The sequence below is a fragment of the Colias croceus genome, chromosome 13 (genome assembly GCF_905220415.1).
Source record: "Colias croceus chromosome 13, ilColCroc2.1".
NCBI classification, from domain to species: Eukaryota; Metazoa; Arthropoda; class Insecta; order Lepidoptera; family Pieridae; genus Colias; species Colias croceus.
In genome coordinates this window covers 7,803,598-7,824,901 of record NC_059549.1, presented here as the reverse complement: position 1 = coordinate 7,824,901, position 21,304 = coordinate 7,803,598, and the positions used below count along the sequence as shown (strand labels likewise).

The following is a 21,304-nucleotide window of genomic DNA, read 5'->3' as shown; positions in this document are numbered from 1 at the left end:
TTATAAAGTACGGCTGAAATAATATCTACACTAATATTATAAAGAGGAAAGCTTTGTTTGATTGTTTGTCTGTTTGATTGTAATGAATAGGCTCATAAACTACTGGACCGATTTTAAAAATTCTTTCACCATTCAAAAGCTACATTATCCACGAGTAATATAGGATAGGTTTTCCTCATAATATAGGATAGGTAATATAGGATAGGTTTCCCCGAAAATTCCACGGAAACGGGAACTATGCGAGTTTTTCTTTGAAACCGCGGGCGGAGCCGCCGGCGGAAAGCTAGTTAAGTATAAAATTTCATTGTTATTCGTAATTAATTATATTATCCTTATTATCCTTAGTAATAAAGTGAAGATAATACATTTATAGCCCTTCCATTTCACTGAGAAAAATACATAAAGTGCAAATGCGATGGCTATGTAAATGTTTCGGACAAAGAAGTGATCAGTGTAATGAACTCTCGGCATGAATACGAGTATAATAACAAAGCATTTATAGGTACGTACCTACATATTTGTAATTTTGAATCCGACGCTAGTAAAGTTTGTAAAAGTAATGATTTCAGAACAGCTTTGCGATTCAATAATAAATATATCAACGGTTATGAAATGGTTTTTTAAATGTTTATCTGAATAATATCTGCACCACTGCTTCTGCTTCAATTTGTGAAGGAAAACATCGGCACTTCCTAGAATCCAAAAGTTTGACGACATGTGCAACTGTCACCGACTGATTGTGGATAATTTCCAAAATTCTTCCAACGATAATATTAATCTAAACATGATCATTAATTAATCACAAGTATTGTCCATTAACCAACAATTGTTTAAAGTTGACCTCGATTCAATTCTATCAAATCTTAATTGTACTTTGGCGCCATAGGCACTTCAGAAAATTTTGTAAATACAAACGTACGCTTGGTCGTGGCACACACGTGATAATGATTGCCATTAATTGATTAGTGTCGCACGTTTCTCGTTTTATTAGTGGAAGAGTAATTGGGTTTCTATTTGACTTCAAGATGCTACGGTCAAACTTCTTACTTTGCTCTCAGAGACGAGTGGAAACATGATTTGATTTTCGAAGTATCAATTCCTAGCAAGCCGATATTGTATACTTTTATCAATGTAGTAAAATAATTGTTAGAAAAAGAGACTAGGTACTTACTACTTATTTTAAGTATTCTATTTCTACATTTGTATTGCATGGGGACTGGGGAGTATCTTTGTTCAAGCTACGAAATGTTAAGATTTAGAAAAAGTAATGTTTAGTTTTAGTTAATATCGCTTCTAAACTAAAAATATTCTAATAATTCGTTCAATATTCTGGCATTGAACATTGTTACTGTTTGCTTTTAGGATGTAAGAAATTATATCCACGGAAAGCGACGTTTAAAATGTTCCTTTAATCGATTAGGCATATTTCCGTGACCTGAAAACCTCTATTGCACCGGAAAAATTAAAAAAAACTAGTAATTAGGAAGTCGGGTCATTTAGAGCATTCAGCATACCTCGACTTTTATTTATGTTAATAAAATATAAACTGTTAGCGATGACATAATTTATAATTGGCTAATTTAGTGCAATGGTATTTAAGCAATTTAATTGGACATTTATTTTAAGAATCTCTTTTTACAGGGTACCTAAGCTCTGAGGACTGTACCGAGCCATTGAATAAAGAAAGATGAAAGAAAGAAAATATATAATCTATCCGGCAAAAGCATTTTCATGAAATACGCAAACTGCTCAGTAATTATAATTATGTAAAACTCGACGATTTACTAAAATAACGATTAAAAATTCAAACTCACCATACTTTCGAGTTTCAATTCAAAGCAAGTTTAATTCAGATAAAGTCACAGAAAAATTTAAAATACACTTCACTCACTTAGCTGAAAAGTCAACTAGTAATGATAAGACAAGTATCAACTGCTATATACAATAATTCGATAAACATATCCTAATCAACGATGTCCTGATAAACGTAAAGTATGTATTATTATAAAGCAAATAAATTAATTAAATTTAAAATGTGCTCCTTTAAAATGGTAACGTGGTAGTCCGATAATAACTCTGGCCTTAATAAATGTAAATTTTGTGTATTTAACACAACCGGGCCATTACAAATTACCTTTAATTATTAACATTCCAAACTTGACAACAATCATAAAGTCATCACGCTGTTAGATAATAAGACTACCTAAAACAAACTAACTCAATGTAATTAGCTAATTGCACGAATGTGTTTATCTCTTGTAAAATAAATTGTAAGCAAATTTTTTCTGTGATGCTAAGTAAACAGGTGAAGCTAATAAAAAGCGTGTAAAAAAGTGAAGTACCAATACACGTATTATATACATTAAAAATATATGCCTTTATATAGCTCCTACTCTATATATTTCAAATTTCAATACTTTATCCGCACGGATGATTATCAATAGGAATATAATAGAAAAATATGTTCATCCCATTTCGCATGCAGCGCGATGCATCTATGAATGCTTTACTTGGCCTCATGCCCAATGTTACACAATTTATCGGGTAGACTCGAAGAGGGCTCAGGTTAAATGAGAATCAAAGTAAGATATTACAAAACTACTTAATGTTTAGAACAGCTATTAATGTTTTGCAGATGCTAATGGCGAGACTTTCATTTCTATCTCGACATATTATACTCATCATAGAAACGCACATTATATCACAGATTAATTCTGGGAACATTCATAAATCCTTTTCAATTTCGCTACAATTTTTGCAAATTTCCTAAAGAATTATCACCGACAATTGATAGAATCGTTCACTCATGTTATTCTCCGTGAATGGCATGATAGAAATGTTTTGTTCTATGTAAAGTAGAACACAGGCGAGATCACAGACATGTATCTCATCTATCATTTAGTCCACTTTATTACCTATATGTACGTAATTAACAATCGGCAATGAGTGCATTACTAACGAAGCCCAGTTGTAGTGAATTGTACCGTCACGCAATAAGAGTATAATGTAGTATAATGCAGGTCACATCCCCAGTGGCTCTGTGAATAATCTACCATCGAATAGACTGAAACTGTAATAAAACTGAAATGGGTGTTATTTTGTATTGACCGAGCGATCGATTGCATGTAAACAGCTGTTATCGTCAGGTCATTTGCAACTTCAATAGCTCTAGTGGTACTAGTAACTAGGAGCTACTATTGTTACCTTATATACCGAGTAGATGTATACGTATTTTTGATTCTCTACATTATTTTCCAATACTTTATTTTTGTCGATTATTTAAGTGGTTTTAATTAATATTTTCAAACACTTAGATGGAATATTCCAACGCATTTGTTAATTTTTACGATGACGTAAAACAAAAATATTTTATTCTCAGAATAGTTAATTAAAGCAGCATTATAAATTAAAGATTAAAATAAAAACCGAGGCTGTTTCTCATTTTAACTCAGTGTTCTTAGAGTTCAGAGAAAGTGAATATCAGCATTGTCTTAAAATGTTTGTTATTAAAAGTTCAATTGAAAGCGTACTTAGGCGTATTGAAAATACGAGTACACACGCGTAAACTAGGTTGGTAGCTAAATAACATAGTAAATTGGTTCTGCAAAGTAATAAAATAAAATTCCTCAAGTCCACCAAATTCAGTATAAAGAATGTAATTAGGAATTGGAATGCCTATAAAATTAATTCACATGCCATATTTGTAATTATTTAAAATAGCTTAACGGGTTCCATAACACCAAAGGTTTATTTTTTCAGTTATATCATGATACCTTTATTCATATACAAAAAAATATATCTTATGCATTTAAAATCGAATGTCGTATTTTGATTGACTATAATTGCTTGGACATCAATAATCTACAAGCAAACGAGAATGATTATCATGATGGTACCTACTTAACCTAGCTAGATCAACTTGCAATTATTATCAGTAAAACGGTACTTAATGATTTCATAAGAACTGTATGCGTCTTATTGTTCAATAGAGCTAAACAAATATGAGGACAGTAATTCTTATCTGTTTATCCTGTATGCTACTTTAAATTGTAGTCATTGAAATATATTTTTATGACAATCCCTGTTGAATATAAGCATTTTATTGTAGAGTTAGAATGTTAAGCTCTGTATAAAGAATGTAAATTTAAACATACAGATTTATAATGATTAACTAATGTAAACAGCCATAAAGGTGATGTTAAAAACATGAATATTATGTTGTCACTTTAAGCTACATCCATTTACAGCAATTTGTTTGTGAGATAATTGTTTTGATGTAACGGCGAGTAATTAACACAACATCATTGTTAGACATGAAAAATAGGTTGTTTTCAGGGATAATAAATATACTCATTTTTTTTGTAGATATGTTCTGAACCTAAAATAATCTTAATATAATGTAAGATGTTTAAGCATGCTGTGGGTTGTTCCTGAAATTTTAAAACATGAGGCTGTCTTTTAATGCCATGTATCTAGTGTACCAATTTTAAAATATTATAAAAAGAATAGAAAAATATTTCTACCACCATCAGATTTTTTCCATGATTGTATCTAAAGACACACAGTTCCCGTGGGATTTCCGGTATAAAACCTATCCTATGTGTTAATCCAAGTTATCCTCTACATGTGTGCATAATTTCATTGTAATTGGTTCAGTAGTATTTGCGTGAAAGAGTAACAAACACACACATACACATCCTCACAAACTTTTTGCATTTATTTATTCATTTATTCAGGAAAACATTATTTATAGCATTTATAATATTAGTAGGATGGAAATTGTCCCAAGATTATTTTTTCTATTTATCAAAGCATAAGCACTCAAGTGTGTATCCTGTCAATAAAATAATAGCCGCTGACATATTAAACAGCCTAAAGCTTGTGACATTGAACCTAATGAGTTGGAAGCAATGTTTATGGATGTCCTTGTGACTTACTTCTATAGCTATACACTATAGTAGGGGAGCCCAAGAGGGGATTTTGGGATTTACTCGAGCACGTCAGATTACTATTAGGGACGGTACCTTAGCTATTCATTAGTACCTCTAGTCAATATGAGCAGTTATGGTTGGTGGGTGCGCTCAGGGGCCCCGCTGGAAAATTTGAATAATCCATAATTCCCTAAGGTTGAGCTCGAATCGTCAGATTAGCGAAATGGGGACTTCTTATATTGTAATTAACCCCCCCAGATATTAATCTGACGCGCTCGAATAATATTACTTTAATTTTTTACCCTTTCTTCATAGCGATTAAATCGCCACTTTAATCGTCAGATTAACGTATACTTTTTTTCAGTGACGTCCTGGAGCATGCAAAATATCAATATCTAACGCGCTTGAGTATTTCCAAGCCATTTTTTTTCTTTTTTAAATTAAAAAAAATCAAAAAACCCTTCCCCACCGCTAAAAGTGAAAACATTATAGGACCTTTTTTCTCGCTATGGTCTAATCTACCAATTCTAATAGGTTCCCGTGACGCTCAAGTAAATCCACATTTAGCATCCTGGGCTCCCCTACTACTACAGTATACAGTGTAAATATTTATACTATCATTGGAAAATAAACATAACATTAATCTTTAAACTACATGATAATAATCTTGAGAACTATTCATAACTTTCTAAAGCCTAGGCTTAGAACTCTTCTAAAAAAATTAATGTCAAGAAATAACAATGAAAGTAATTTTTTTTAAATAAAGACCATCAAGCTCTGACAAGGCTTCTTATGCAACAATTCAGGTCATAAAATCACAGGTTCAAGTAATATTGCTATAATTATTTTTGGATATATATAACATATTATTTATTATTTGTCTTGGCCAGTGGGTATCTGTCTTATAGTAATCATCATCAATTCACTTTCTTTTCAGGCTAGGATCACACTCAAATTTTTAATTCTTTCACATGCCGTTCATGCCAGTTATCTTATGGTTTTTTCTTCACTGTTAGGAGCAGTGGTGATATACAGATAAATTTCAAAAAAATATTTGAAATATTATATTATGATCATCTAGTCTCTAAACTTAAACTTTATAATTGAAGTTTATGGTCTTCACCATAGAACCACTATTGTAACTTAATTAATTTCAAATAAAAGTATAGTTAATCTGTATTACTTGAGTTGATAATTAATGGAATATTCCATAGCTTATAACTAGGTAGTTACTAGTTTGATTTTTATTCAAGACAAAGAGCAACAGAGGAAAAAACACCCACTGATATAGAAAATTGGAAATGTAGCATTATATACTTGCATTGTATGCTTATAAACTTTAAAATTATCAAGATCCATCAATACAGAACATTAATTTTTTAGTAACTACCTACCTATGTTCAATTTTAGCAACAATATAATAACTTATGAGCAAAAAAATATACATTATTTTTACATTGTTTTCTTTGTTGAAGGTATGTATTAACATTATCATAGAAATAGGGGTAAAACTGTACATTATAGGGCGTGGAGTTGAGAGTCGACAATTTTTTTGTGGTTAGCTATTGTCTTATGGAACCCAAATCTGAAATTTCACACCAAGGAAACTTTTAGTTTTTGAGTTACGAATTTTTGAAAATCGGAACATTACTTTAGAAAGTTACTCCATCTTGTTTTTGTTACGCATATTTATTATTTTGTCAATGTCAAATTTGGCGTAAAACAATTCGAGACGCTCCGCTCGCTGCGCTCGCTCCGCTCGATTGTTTAAAAAAAGTCTAACATAACCTAACCTAACTTGTTTCGAGTTCGGAGAGTTTTTTTTTTTTCGTAAAAAGTTAAACAAAATAAATTAAGTGTCAAATTTGGCTATTCATTTGCATTTCACGTAAAACAATTCGAGACGCTCCGCTCGCTGCGCTCGCTCCGCTCGATTGTTTAAAAAAAGTCTAACATAACCTAACCTAACTTGTTTCGAGTTCGGAGTGTTTTTTTTTTCGTAAAAAGTTAAATAAAATTAATTACTCTATTTAATGGTTAGAAATGTTGTACTTGAAATGAATCACACTAAGCAGGTGCTGTGTGTCAGGTTGACATTGACAAAACAATAAATATGCGTAACAAGAACAAGATGGAGTAATTTTCTATAGTAATTTTACGATTTTCAAAAATTCATAACTCAAAAACTAAAAGTTTCCTTGGTGTGAAATTTCAGATTTAGGTTCCATAGGACAATAGCTAACCATAAAAAAAATTACGACTCTCAACTCTACGCCCTATAATGTACAGTTTAGCCGAAATAGGATCTACTAGGTATAAATTTTGATAAAATGTGTACCTAGTAAATTTTGATTTACAGTGAATTTATATAGCCAACAAAGCTAATTTAAACGTCAAAATATTCATATTTTACTTTGATTGTTTTTGCTAATTGAAAATATAGACCTAGACGAGCAGTTTGGTATATTTAACTCATTTTTGGTCATGTTGTGGGTTGGATCCTTTTTGCTTATCTACGGCCAATTGTAAAAAAATAAATGAACCCTATAAAAGCGAAATGCTTTTGTAAATATTTTAAAAAGCTTAAGATATGTTATTTACAAAACATTAATAATTATGAAGTTCAATGTTAACTAACCTCAAAACAAAACTGAACGATAATGAAAATTCAAATTACGAATAGTTGTGAACAATAAATATTAAATATAATCCACTCACCCTGGAAAATGTGCGTAAGCGATTTATTCTTGGATTTGATGGAATATTGCTCAAAGACACTTTAGACATTTTGGACTTTAATGTTATTATCTAAGACGACGTTTAACAAAACGTTTAGCCTAAACTAGAAATAATATGTTCACTGAACACTTGTGATTTAAAGAGTCAATGTTTATATTTTATTTTTAATTAAAGAACATTTCAAACACGAAATAGATTATTTTGATTTTATACTTTGACAGCACAAATAATATTAACTGCACAACACAACCCCCATGGTGGTAAGCGTTACATTCAGTCTTCAATAACAATAAAATACACAATCTCAGGCACTGAATTAAATTCTTTAAATGTTTTTATTTAATCTTTTGGATATTTGACAGCTGATTTCATTAACAATGGGGCTAGTCGAAACGTTTCGTTTTACACGAAACAACGCAAGCACTGTGTTCTTCTTGCTGTCGGAACGACAACTGTCAAAATAAAAACACGCGCCAAGTGCGTAACATGCGCGCGAAAATTTAATTCGTTTTCTGAGAAGGAATTTTATCAAGTGACAACATTCATGACTATTCGCATCCCCCCTACCAGTTCTTCAATAAAGGTAATTTATTAGGATAATAATTAATATTCAAACAATATGAAATATTCATACACTGTTTGGATGATACTTTAAGTTTATATTTCCATATTTATGTAAACTCTACAAATACAATATTATATTTTTAAGTAGTTAGTATTTAATTAGTGAAAATCTCACCGATATATTTAAATGTAATTCTATTTTTGATACAGCAGTAAGTACTACCTTATTTAATGAAGTTACATTTAAAATGTATTAAAATATAAACTTAATCATTATATAATCTGCTTTTTTATTTATAGTTTTTACTTGTAGACGCTAAAAAATAATTTCCGAAAAGCTAACACGCTGAATTATTATTGCGCCTGCTTAGTAGACGAGTAAAAGTGTGTATTTTGTAAAAATTATTAAATGCTGCAGTTGAAATATTATATTTATTAATAATCATGAATTTACATTTAAAGTTACAGTAATAAATACATACCTATATAAAATAGATAAATAACAATACAATACATTATAATATGTTACTCTTTACTCTTTAGTTTGCTAAAATCTCAATAAATATTAACATCAATCTTATTTTGTCTTTATGCTTCTTGAAATGATATTAAATTTACCTCAAAGATTTAAAAAATATTATAAAGGTACCTGACACACTTGCTCTACTATATAATTTCCCCGTATTAAAAAAGCTCTACCATTCCAAATGGTTACGTAACCAACTTTTATAATTAAGTATAAAAAAAACTATAAAAATAAACACCTAATCCTTACAGAATTAGTTAGTGACTCTTTTTAAATCATTATTCTGCAAGCAGCAGCAATGCGGATTATTGAATGAATTCTAAATGACATAACTCGGAACTTACCAGTGAGCTTTCGGTCGGGTTGACGTGGATACGCGGCTCCTCGTCGTCGTTGTCAGGGTTACTTTCGGCACCAGCGGTCTGACCCATGGTTGTCGCGTTGTGATCGATGTGTTTGTCTAACGCGACGGTTGGCTGCAATAGCAGCCTCCCGCGCGTCCGTCGCGCGACCGCAGCCGCGTCGTTGTGCCTTAATACAACCCCTAAGCTGAAGGGAGCGACGATGAACATCGATACTTTTTTGAAGGGATTATTTTACCTAACGCATGAACTTTGTTTCAACGGAATAACACCCCACTATTGCAGAAAAATAATAATTAAAGTTTTTAACACAATATCTACCTACTGATACTTCTTTGTACTATAAAGTTTGTAGTAAATATTCAGGAAATACAGAACTCAGTAAATCTCGTACAGAGCCTAGTAGGCGAGCTTTAACGGAAAACTGTGTAAAATATGTAGAGTTAATTGTTAGTTTTTTCTTTTTGAACAGCTTAATTTTTGTCCTACATGCAAAATTCATACAGTGTTTTCTTATAAGAGTCATCTTATTCTTTAGTCTATCACTTCTATGGCATATCCCGATATGAGGTTAAAATCCATAGTATCGATAAGTTAGTGGCATGCCTAAAATTGAGACGGTCGATACGACGAGCGCAAGTCCGCATTTCAGCTGGGATTTTTGACAGTTGAATTGAAATTCCATTCCTTTGATCCAGTTCTCATCATCGCAGTTTGAATAGTAAAACTTTTAAAATCCAAATGAAACAGTTTTTCTTTTGGAGGAGTTTTTTATAGCAAGATTACGTTCTAAGTTAAAAATATATCTTAATTTATTAAGTGACCTTTTTAATGTGGGAGTTGAGCACGCTTTGGCAAGCTCGCACCAAGGAAAATACCCCCGTAGATAATTAATCGGCATCAAAATCGCTATCGTTTGGGACGCCGATTTTCTACGGGGGTGTCCTTTGCTAAAGCAAAACAGCTAAAGCTCTTTCGCTGATTATTACATTAAAAATAAGAATATTTGTCAAAAGTAAAACAGCTAGTTACGAACTGTAATCAAAACATGAAAAATTTTAAAGACTCAGCGATAGTAAACTCATAAACTGGTAGATCCGTATCGAATACTGTGACTCAGCAATGAGGTGGGATCGCGGGTGGCTGAGAGAACAATTGTTCGAATCCCGCCTCGAGATATTTTTTTTTTCAATTATGTACCTATATATAAGCATGTATTGCTATAAAACTAAACATGAAACTTTTAGTTTTAACATGGATACTGCAATCTGGATTATTCTGGATAGGAATCTCATATTAGATATCAGTAATTAGTTCATCACAATAATTATAGTACTGATTAAATATACCTATATTCACTAATTGACAACACACAAATATATCTATAGTAGGTGTTGGATATTAAAAAATGTATTTCATTTATGGAACTCTAAAACCATTACATTAAACACTTATTAATCTAAGTGTTTAATCGATTGATTGTAAAACATTCGTTGCCTGCACTTTCCATTTATATATTGTCGCGCATCGTCGTGTAATTTTTAATTAAAAAAGTTTGAAGTAACTAAGTAATTGATTAATAATTAATATATTTCGCATTTTATATCCGGACCTATGGAAACACATCTCGGTCATATTGTAGAATCCTTGAAATGGTTGGCAAATGTGGAAAAGTGTTTTGGAATATTTAGATACTGTTGTAAAGAAGGAAACATATCTGCGCCTACAGCAAATATGAGAAAATACACCGTTTCGTTGGTTTGCTTGATTACTATTTATTATGCTCTCGGTGTATTTAACACGCCAATATTCCCTCATTTTGAAAATGCTATACCGTCTTTATTAGTGCTGCTTAAGTATATTTTATCTATGATTTTCAATTATACGCGTTTTGGCGAAAAACACATTCGCATCATAACAAATGTTGCTCAGATTGATTCATTGTTGAGAATTGATCAAAATTTTTATTTCAAATTTAAATGGAAAGTTACACTAAAATTATTTCTGATGATTATTGGATTTCTTATGTTTTGTATTTTTCAATTTTCTTACAATAACATTTGGTCAATTTTTGTCATTATATTCATACTATTAGTTATTGAGCGTCATGTCGAAGTCTTTGCCTTATATACCTATTTAAATATAATATCAGAAAGGCAACGAGTCATAAATAAATATTTGGAAAAAATAAATCAAAGTCATCTTGTAATCGCATTCAGATGGAAGAGAAGGAATAATGTTTTCTATAATGGCCAAAACGTTTTAGAAAAAAATATGCAGATTAAATCATTGGCTATCGCGTATTGTCTGATTGGAGAATCTTGCGAACTAATAAACACGGTTTTCGATTTAAACTTTTTTGCAATTATAGTATCGACATTTGTGTTTATCTTAGTATCGTTAGTCACCTATTTACGCTTTTATAGTCGTATTTATATTTACATCCTGGCTATTACATTATGGGGCTCTGTTGAAGTATGTACGCTTGTCCTGATAGCGTATATTTGTGAAGAAGTACTGGCAATCAGAAGCCAGACTAAGGCTTTAGTTAATGAAGTTATTATAAATTATAAGACTCCGAGTGTAAAGAGAATTGAAGCAAAGACTTTTATGAAAGCGATAGAAGTTTGGCCGCTTCACATAACTGCTTTCGACATGTACGATATAAACATCCAATTATTACTTAAATTTGTAAGTGTGACTACCACATACCTGATCTTTATACTTCAAATTATGCACATTGCTTGAATTTTCTCATCCTCAGTATTTAATTTATGTTAGTACATCTATGTACTACCTATCTATCTTTGAACTATGTTATGAACATACATTATGGCGATTGGCGAGATATTTTTGAGACTTGTCGATAACTGGTTATTTAGAAAGCATGTATCAAACTATTAACATAATTTTTTACATGTTAATATTGTTCATTAGGTAAATTCTACAGAGAATGTGCTAAATTTGTATTTTTCAATAGACTCTTATAATAAGTAAATTCAAAATATTATTTACCTTAAATTAGTGTCTAAACTTTAAAATACCTCGCCCTAATGTAAAGCAATAGCACGCGTTCTGAAATTATAATAATTTTAAAACAGTTCTTTGAGTGTTGATTTCATTAAATTAAGATTTTTGTCTTTTTGGTTATAGTTACGACGTCCACACACACAAACACAGGAATTTTATTGTAAAATAATAAAAATGTAATATATCTTAATTTATTTTATTGTAATGTTTAAGGTTGAATTATATTATCTTTTGGAACTGAGTCAAAAAGTTTGTAAACGTTGTGAAGGATCGTTTCAACGCCGTATTTAAAGACCGGGCCGCCAAATTCCTGTGCTATACTGCGCCAATTTTTATTCATGTATGTCAGGATAGTTTGACCTAGAAACAATCAAAATTAAATAAAATAGGTTGCATAGTAAAATTTAAACTAAAACTAAATTTAATTATAAAGTACATAACTATTAATTGGAGGGCAGATAATGGCATTCTAGAACACTCAACGCTTGTTATAATAAGCGCCAACGAACAAAGATAGAGTTGTGAGTTGTGACAGGTGAATAATGCACTAATAGAGCAGTAATACATGATTCGTCATATTATCAATAACAAACAGAATCATATGTACTTTTTATTAATTTTAAAGGTTTTAAATTTGTTATTTTCTCTCACACCTCATTATTTTTGTTTACGTCGATATTGAAAAAGATGCAATTTACAATATGGTTCATTAGATTAGCGGAAAGGCAAAATATCAAGAACAAAACCAATTTTTATAATTTTCAATGGACCGAATTTAACTGCACATGCAAATTGTTAACAGTCACGGTCGATAATATTCGATACTTACTCATTTCGGGATTCCCTGGTATTAGATTCGTCATATAGTAATGAACTCGACCTTCATAATTTATTGATGAATTAAAATTTTTCATTTGGAAATACTCTTTTCCATCCTTGTTTATAGTTTCCAATTGGAATGTCCACTTAGTTACGACGTTTTCTGGAAAATGAAGATTGAATTTTTAACGACTTTATTAAAGTGTAGTTAGTATTTTAAATTTATAACCAATTATAATATGTAACTTAAATATATTGGAATAGCTATCTCATGTCTCTTGTAACTTATTTGTTGGTAACCTTACCTGAATGAAACGTGATAAAAGAAAAGCAAGAAAAATACATATTCTCAAAAATACTCACTAGAAGTGATGATAGTGTCCCCTGCTCCATGAAGATTGAAATAAAGAATGTCGCCCGAATAATGGTATTTTCCTTTGATGACAAAGTTGCATTTATATATTAATTCATAAGTATCTCCTGACTTCCTAGAACATAAAATGAAACAGTTATTTAAACAATTTTCGTAACTTTATAACTTTAAGTTACAGTACATAACGAAGAATATTCGTTAAATAATAACTATAAATATCGATAATTATCATCTACGAGTTGTTAGCAAAATAATAATTATAGTGAGTATTTCCAATTACAAATTAATAGTTACTTACGTCATTGACTCTATAATACAGTTCTTCAAACCTTTTGCGTAACCATTTGTAAATTCGACGTTTAATCCGCCAGGCAAAGTAAGATTAAGGGATTTCACAACAAAAGGGTCCAAGGAATTAATCCCTAGTTGTGGGATCCCTTGAATGAAGTCAGGTAGAGCGGCTTGCACCGTCTCTCTTAAGCATTGTGGTGTAGTATCTGTACATACTTTTCTGAAACCCTCTGAAACGGTATAAACAAAATATTATATTGAATCTGAATTTTCGTATGTAATGTTAATGGGGGACATGAGTTTTTCGTATGTTATATTTAACGTGAGCTCATTTCCCTCACTAACGGACTTCACTTATAGTAGTAATGTAAAGTAATAAGTGTTTTTTTTATGTAACAAGTATTTATTAGAAAATATTACTTACGAAAACATAGTACTCCATTAAGAAAAATAGAAAGACAAACACATAAAATCACTAGTAAACTAAATTTATACATATTTTCTTTCGGTGAATATTGTTGAAATTAGCAACCACCGTCCACCACAGTACTAGCTGTGTCGCAACCTAGTGATGATTGTATCAATTGATATAAGACAAGGTAGATTTGAAATGAAGTTATGGTTTCTTATCATTTGTTAATTGATTTTAAAAGACTATTTAAGATAGTTTTAAATGGCATCTCAACATTGTTTAAGTAATTTAATATTGTAGCAAATTAAGTCAACTGCACTGCACTACTCCTTGGGTTTTAAATAAAATGCTGATAATACACTAAAATTATTTATTCTGACTTATAATATAATTCTATATACATAGGTATAATGACTATAGTATTAACATGTTTATAATCCTTAAGAAGAATTAGATTCAAATCTAGGATCGATTTGGGGTTCCACATTATCGTCATCATCTGGGGTTTTTGTGAAAATGCTATTTAAAATGTCTTGAGGGATGGTGAATGAAGTTGATTTTGTTGTCATGTCTGGGAACGGCACATCACCGGCGGTTGGTGATGAAGTTGTTAACAAGAAACATGCCGTGCGACCTCGTAGAGAAACGTCTGTAGAAAAAGAATTGCTTTGTTAACACAGAAATTTGTCAAGAAAACGAAATTTGGAACTCAAACTTTTCACTTTTATGATTTCACTGTAATAGGCATAAAGCTCTACAAATAAGTTTAAATAAGAACAATATGGAATTTTTTAATGTGTTCCGGATTAAATTAACATTTCAAAATAACTTGAGACTTATAAGCAGCATAACTTCCTAGTTTTTAATCGTTGTTGCTTTAGAGAAATTAACAAGAGATAATTTCTATCCGATGCTTAAGACGCAGTTCGACATAGCATAATTTGATAATGTAATAGTGTTTTTACAGTAGGATATATAACGAAGCATACGAGCTAGTATCTAGTCTATAATACGAGTACCAACTACCATGCGAGCAGGTAATCACAGAGTAACTTACCGACACCACACGATTTTGCGCATTCTAACTGTCCTTCATTATTGTAAGTGACGCCATTGGTGCCACAGACAGGATTGTACTCTGATGTCACTGGACAAGTTGCTGTGCAACTTTGTACATTTTCTACAGAATTATTGGGTGGTTCCGTTGGAGCTTGTGTTGTGGGTTTGGGACATGGCAACTTTCTTTTGATATCCACATCTGAAACATACGATGTTGAGCATAGTAGTCTAGGTACCTAGATGTTGAATTTTCGTGCCTTCATCTCTTGAATTCTGCCTTGTCATTGCAATGAGCATTTCACTTTTTGTAAGTCATTCTGATAAGGATTTTTCATTACCTATACACTAATTAATATTATTAAAATCGATCATAAATTATTGTATGAAGAGCAAAATATCATGTACATGATATTGCTTATTTAATTATACGCAACATCATGTACAAAGTAATAAATGATGGTAAGTAATAAAGGTATATTTTCCTCATATTTAAATGATTAGCGAAAATTTAACTATATACTTTTAGATACATAATCGTTTATAATTAGATAATATTTCCCCATTTCGCGTGGATTATTGGTTTCAAAATAAAAAAGGAAAACAAGATTAGGAACTAATACTTTTTACCCTATCTCTGTTTTCTATTACACATTACTCGCATGTCTTTATCTCCCGTCCCGTATAATTAATATATAAGTATTTAATATAAAATAAAAGTTTTTTACTCACCAGAACCGCATCGCTTAGCACAATATAATTTACCAATATTATTGTACGTAACATTATCCGTACCACATACAGGGTTGTATTCCGAAGTTGTCGGACATTCGTTCATACAAGCCTGTAAATTATTCCCATTGTTTGTTGGCCTTTCTGTGCTACTAAATTGACCGCAGGCATACCTGTATTTAAGTTGAACATCTGCAATGTAGGTACAAATGAATTTTTATTACCTACTGAATAATTATTGTGAAAATGATGACTCTACAAAGCTGACGATGATCGGCCTCAATGTTTGACTCTATCAGAAGTTTCTTTCCATATTTATACATCTAAAGTTTTTATATTTAACATAATATATTATGGGTATATCGAAGTATCATTGAATATCGGGGATATTCTTTTTTAATGTATAAAGGTGATAAAATTATAACAAATTATTATCTACAAGTCAGAAGAGCTGAACAAATCCGCCACTAAGTTTGGGAGGCGTGTATTGACGACGTGTGTTGAATATAACCAGAGAACGTGTCTTTCTTGTGAGTAGGTACATATTATCAGCAAAAGAGTCAAATCTATTTGATCTAAAAGAAGTTTCAAGCAAATAATAAATTATTAAAATCATCGGCGTCAAATGCCACGCGCCATCAGGAAACCCAACATCGTTAGGTTAATTTATTAATTGAGCATTAGTTTATCGTTCGATATTCACGCTTACCGACTCCACATTTCATTGCACACCGCAAGCGATCGATATTCTGGTATGTGACGCTATTGGTGCCACATACGGGCCTGTATTGTGATGAGGCACGACATGTGGATATGCAGGATTGTATATTGTTTATATATGGCCTTCTAGTAGTCGTCGGAAAGACGTTCCATCTAAAAATATAATATAGTTGAACTTTATTTCAAGGAATGATCAAAGTTTAAGGAGTAAGTACCTATTGTAAAAGCTAAGATTAATAGAATTGCAATGAGAATAAATAGCACTGGAGAAAGTTTCTTTAGAGTTCTGTAAATTTTAATTGAAAAATTGTAGAGCTATTCATTTACATTTATAAAAAAAAACTTAATTATATTTCTGTCGTATTTATGAACCAACCAACTCTGATACATATATATTTTTTATAAACCTAGGTTTCACCTATTTTAAGTTATCCTCCATATAAGGTCGTGACCAGTCGTGACTTTCAATTACAAGATGCGTCAAACGAAAAATTACGCACGACAGTACAATAAGAAGCCAATATCTTCCCCAAGCTTGTGTGTAATCAGTACGGGAATTTTGTTATACGTAGGTAGTTATTTGCCTTGGATATTACCTGCGTAGATATTATGAAATCTATTTGCTTATTATGATGGCACAACTTGCACAATCGGCGTATAATTTGCTATTAGCATTTGCTCATTGTAAGTAATTGTCTGAACACTGGACACTAATAATAACATGGTTTTAAAAGAGTATTAAAATAACTCGGTACTAATTGTAATAATATAGTTTCGTTTCAATTAAAGAGGAAGGTCTAAGTTAGGTAAGATATTAATTACTTATGTATTTTTGTGTTTTGGAAGATTCAGCAGAATTATTTACTATTAACTAAGGTTAGTTAATTGCTAATTTTTCATCACACATGCTTACCGTGGATAATCTTCTTCACTTGAATCCGGGAAAACCACCGTGCCCTTATCCTGATTGAATGGATAATCATAATCCTGATACCCGTTATTTGAATTTCGCCAATGTCGGTGGTATGAAAGTGTTTGATGGCATACCGTCAAAACAACTGTAAACAAAGTATCATAATCAATACGGCATTTTAAACGAGCAAAGTCCTATTATAAGTGATGATTATACATTTTTTATACCATACGTACTTTCTTACAAAATACGTATATTGCGTAAAGGTTATTCAAGGGACTGGCAATACACAAACTACTGCCTTCGCAATTATTAAAGTTGACCATGTCAGTATAGCCTAAATTTAATTTTAAACATATTTATTGAGGAAAAGTGCGATATAACGCAAGTACTTAGTTATGATTATATTTATAAATGAACAAAATAATGCACCTATTGATGATGCATCATGCATATAAATAAACATACTTACAAAGAACGAAGCAAAGTGAACGAAGTATCCAAACTAATTGTCGTTTCAATAAGTAATTTGGGCAAATTTCTATTTTTATAAGTTTTATCTAAAAATTTATCGGCTTTATGCAATAAACAATTAACTATTCAAAAATTACAATTATTTTTTTATTTCTCGTATTTTTGTTCGGAGTTTCGGACTTCCAGACGTTGGGTTTCTGTTATGGTCTGGTTATGGGCTTCAGAAAAACACTATAAATACACGTAGCAAAGAAGTAATCGAAGACATAAAGAGAAGTTTGTTTTTCTTCGTAAGTACCGTCAAAAAAAGTAAAAAAAGGTCGCTACAAGGATCATGAGCCGGTTAAGAGCAGAACTCTACATAAATACCGGGGCACATAAATTAATTGTTGTTATTGTTATTACTCAGGTTATTACCTCGATAAGTAAGGTTTAGTTAGCATTATTTATGCACATGGTATGCAGTTATTATCATACATATCAGTTACACCTTACGGGGTCTTTATATAATTTTATATAATGGTAAAATTCAATAGACTCTACCATTCTTACATTCATATGACTGCACGAATGGAATAATTAATAAAATTAAATAAAATTGTGTTTGCAAATAATCACTTAATAATAATTGTTCAATGATTATTTAAATGAATGTTTAACTTGAATCTTATGATATCATAAGATTCAAGTTAAACATTCATTTAAATTCATTAATAAGTTCAACCCATAGGTATTTACTTAGGTACTTACTTCATTGTAGTTATAAGTAAATAATTTCAACCAACATAAAAGATGTTCAATTTTGAATACATTTTTCGCAAATTATAAGAGATCTAATATAATCATTGAACATCGTAAGATTCAAGTTAAACATCGTATCAAACGTTATAAACACAGTTAAATGCGGTTTCACAGCACAATCTTAAACACCTAACTGCTTAACCGCAAATAATTTGTGTAGAATAAAAAAATATCACAACACTTACAAAATAGTATCTTGAAATCCATTGGTGATATATAAAATATTTTTTCAAGTCACAATTTTAAACTCATTAGTTTATTATTTCGAGATAACACATCACGACAGAGCTAGTTAACAAAATGACCCACGGCCACGGTGATACGCGAGTTGTTATATAAAATTTACCTCGCGTCTACCTTACCGGATACTAAGGCGTATATTAACTGAGTCACAATAGGATATCTAAATTAAATTTGTAGAAAGACCGAAGGTCTTGTCAAAGAAAATGTAGGAGCCTGTATGAGCCTGAATCATAATATTTTGAAGGCAGTGTGCAGGGGATCGAAGCATCAAACAAAGGTAACGTGGGGAAAATCCCGGTAGGTACTAAAGACTGATACGGGATACCTATAATTAGATAAATATATGAAATGGTGCTAGTGCTCGTAGATAATTTGTAATAGTGTAGGTACCTACTACTATTATATTATATTTGCTTTTAAAACAGACTATAAAATGTAATATTTATTTAACTAGCTTCCGCCCGCGACTCCGTCCGCGCGGATGTCGGTCTTCGCGTGGATGGTTTATCCATTTTGACTAACTCTGACAATGACATCTTATAAATATTTATTGGACCCAAATACGGATAGGCCTATAATAATACGCAACGTTTGATCGCGGTTCTACAGAACAACGTTTATGGATAAAACTGAAAAATTAAGATTAATTTTTTTCTACGTATTTTTCCAGGATAAAAAGTATCCTATTTTACGCCCAGGATAATAAGGTATAATTATACTAAGTTTCATCGAAATCGAACCGTTAGTTTTCACGTGATGCCTTCACATACAGACAGACAGACAGACAGACAGACAGACAGACAAAAATTTTTTTAATCACATATTTGGGTTTGGTATCGATCCAGTAACACCCCCTGGTATTTATTTTTTCAATATTTTCAATGTACAGAATTGACCCTTCTACAGATTTATTATATGTATAGATTATAGTCATAGAAGAACGTTCTCAATAACATATTTTGTAATACCGTTTGTGATTACCGTACCATGCCTGGAAATTATTCCATACAAATTGTCTTTTGAATAAAATAGCAATACTTAAACAATATATTTTGAAACTATCTACAGATATGCATTTACAAACGTGGAAAACGTGGAAAATGATTTAAGTTAACTAAAATCTGTTAAGTACTAATTTGCATATTGTAGGCATATTTCTGCTCTATTTACTTATGCATTTAACACTATACATAAATAGGATAATGCTCAATTCGATTTGAGATACTTGGTAGGCTGTCTTATACCTAGTAGCCGCAGCCGTGGGTACCTAACCCATATATTGTATTTTATTTTTGATAGTACATTTTTTAATCATTATAACAAGTCCTTGATATTCATGATACTATCTATATTTCTATACTAAAATATAAAACCAAGAGTTTGTTTGTTTGAACGCGGTAAGCGTAGGAACTACAGGACCAATTTCCAAAATTATTTAAGCATTGAATTTGTACGTAATCCATGAAAGCTATAGATATATTCCATAAGACCTATAGTACAAAACCTTTTAAACACTGTATTTGTAAACTATGTTTGTAATGGTAGAGCTTACTGTTGTTGAAGTTATGGCTTACGAGGTAGCGGCAATAGGTGCAAGTGTAATCAAATTGTATAGCTACCTACTAAGAATCAATAAATTAACAGATCGTGCACAAACGATACCTAGTAAGTAGTAATAATAACTAATTTACATTAAGTACTTGGTATTAAAACAATTGAAAATACAATTTAATCATTATAAACAACCTATCTCAGCAGGATAAAATATTTCCTAACACCTGCATCACCCCATATTATAAGTCCGCGTTTTCCGTTTTACTGCACGAAATAATGTTTCATTCCGATTTATTTATATATTTTAATTGTGTAAAGAAAAATTCTGCTTCGGCGCCCTATGGGTGATGCCGCCACATTTTTTATTTTAAAGCAATCAAATTGGCCAAGTCCTTGACCGTCAGTTACTTTTTAAATTATAACATTGAAGAAACTCTACATATCAATAGATGTAGTGATTACAAAAAGCTAAAAAAAAAGACAAATCTAAAAGAACACATTTTTCAATTTGTCTCTTTATTTTTTACAGATGTACAAATTGCTCTAGGTACCAGTGAAAAATTATTTCCAAGAAGACGAATAAAATCAGGTAAACATATTATACTCAAATAAGCGCCGATTTTTCAATCCTTGGTTAAAATTTATCCGTCCGATAAAGTATTACCTACACGAACATTTTAAAATGTAACCTGTAAACTGTCAAATACGGACAATTAGAATACAATTTGAAATGGTAGTTTTATACGCTATTCGATGAATAAGTT

General features: G+C 31.2%; 3 protein-coding genes across 8 annotated transcripts in view; all 3 read right to left on the bottom strand.

Moving 5' to 3' along the window:
• LOC123696610 (monocarboxylate transporter 4) overlaps positions 1-9,254 on the bottom strand; it is a 34,109-nt gene extending 24,855 nt beyond the window's left edge. For 4 of the 6 annotated variants that reach the window (XM_045642908.1, XM_045642910.1, XM_045642909.1 and 1 more), the window contains exon 1: positions 9,105-9,254. In XM_045642908.1, coding sequence (XP_045498864.1) covers positions 9,105-9,191 — 87 coding nt within the window. In that variant the 5' untranslated portion in view covers positions 9,192-9,254. Of the gene's footprint in view, positions 1-1,814; positions 1,873-7,649; positions 8,137-9,104 lie in introns of those variants that run through there. The other 2 variants (XM_045642911.1, XM_045642913.1) reach the window with 2 other exon arrangements.
• A 3,106-nt stretch (positions 9,255-12,360) lies between these two features.
• On the bottom strand, positions 12,361-13,993 carry LOC123697057 (circadian clock-controlled protein daywake-like). Its single transcript, XM_045643474.1, has 4 exons — positions 13,643-13,993; positions 13,335-13,459; positions 12,982-13,134; positions 12,361-12,512 (listed from the first exon to the last, which is right to left on the bottom strand). Exons 1-4 carry the CDS (start codon positions 13,645-13,647, stop codon positions 12,361-12,363), a joined length of 435 nt encoding a protein of 144 aa, XP_045499430.1. The 5' UTR covers positions 13,648-13,993.
• Positions 13,994-14,403: 410 nt separating this feature from the next.
• Positions 14,404-19,196, bottom strand: LOC123696947 (serine protease inhibitor dipetalogastin-like). Its single transcript, XM_045643341.1, has 6 exons — positions 18,929-19,196; positions 17,469-17,613; positions 16,545-16,708; positions 15,836-16,027; positions 15,105-15,305; positions 14,404-14,696 (listed from the first exon to the last, which is right to left on the bottom strand). The coding sequence occupies exons 1-6, from the start codon at positions 18,948-18,950 to the stop codon at positions 14,488-14,490; spliced, it is 933 nt and encodes a 310-aa protein (XP_045499297.1). The 5' UTR covers positions 18,951-19,196; the 3' UTR covers positions 14,404-14,487.
• Positions 19,197-21,304: the final 2,108 nt, after the last annotated feature.

Coding starts and splice junctions, on each gene's coding strand:
- LOC123696947 (XM_045643341.1), bottom strand. CDS start 18,950: ATGGATTTCAAGATACTATTTT. Junction 17,614..18,928: donor GGATTTCAAGATACTATTTT/GTAAGTGTTGTG, acceptor CTTTGTTTACAG/TTGTTTTGACGGTATGCCAT. Junction 14,697..15,104: donor CGCAAAATCGTGTGGTGTCG/GTAAGTTACTCT, acceptor CTTTTTCTACAG/ACGTTTCTCTACGAGGTCGC.
- LOC123697057 (XM_045643474.1), bottom strand. Junction 13,135..13,334: donor GGACACTATCATCACTTCTA/GTGAGTATTTTT, acceptor TTCATTTTCCAG/AAAACGTCGTAACTAAGTGG. Junction 12,513..12,981: donor ACCAGGGAATCCCGAAATGA/GTAAGTATCGAA, acceptor GATTGTTTCTAG/GTCAAACTATCCTGACATAC.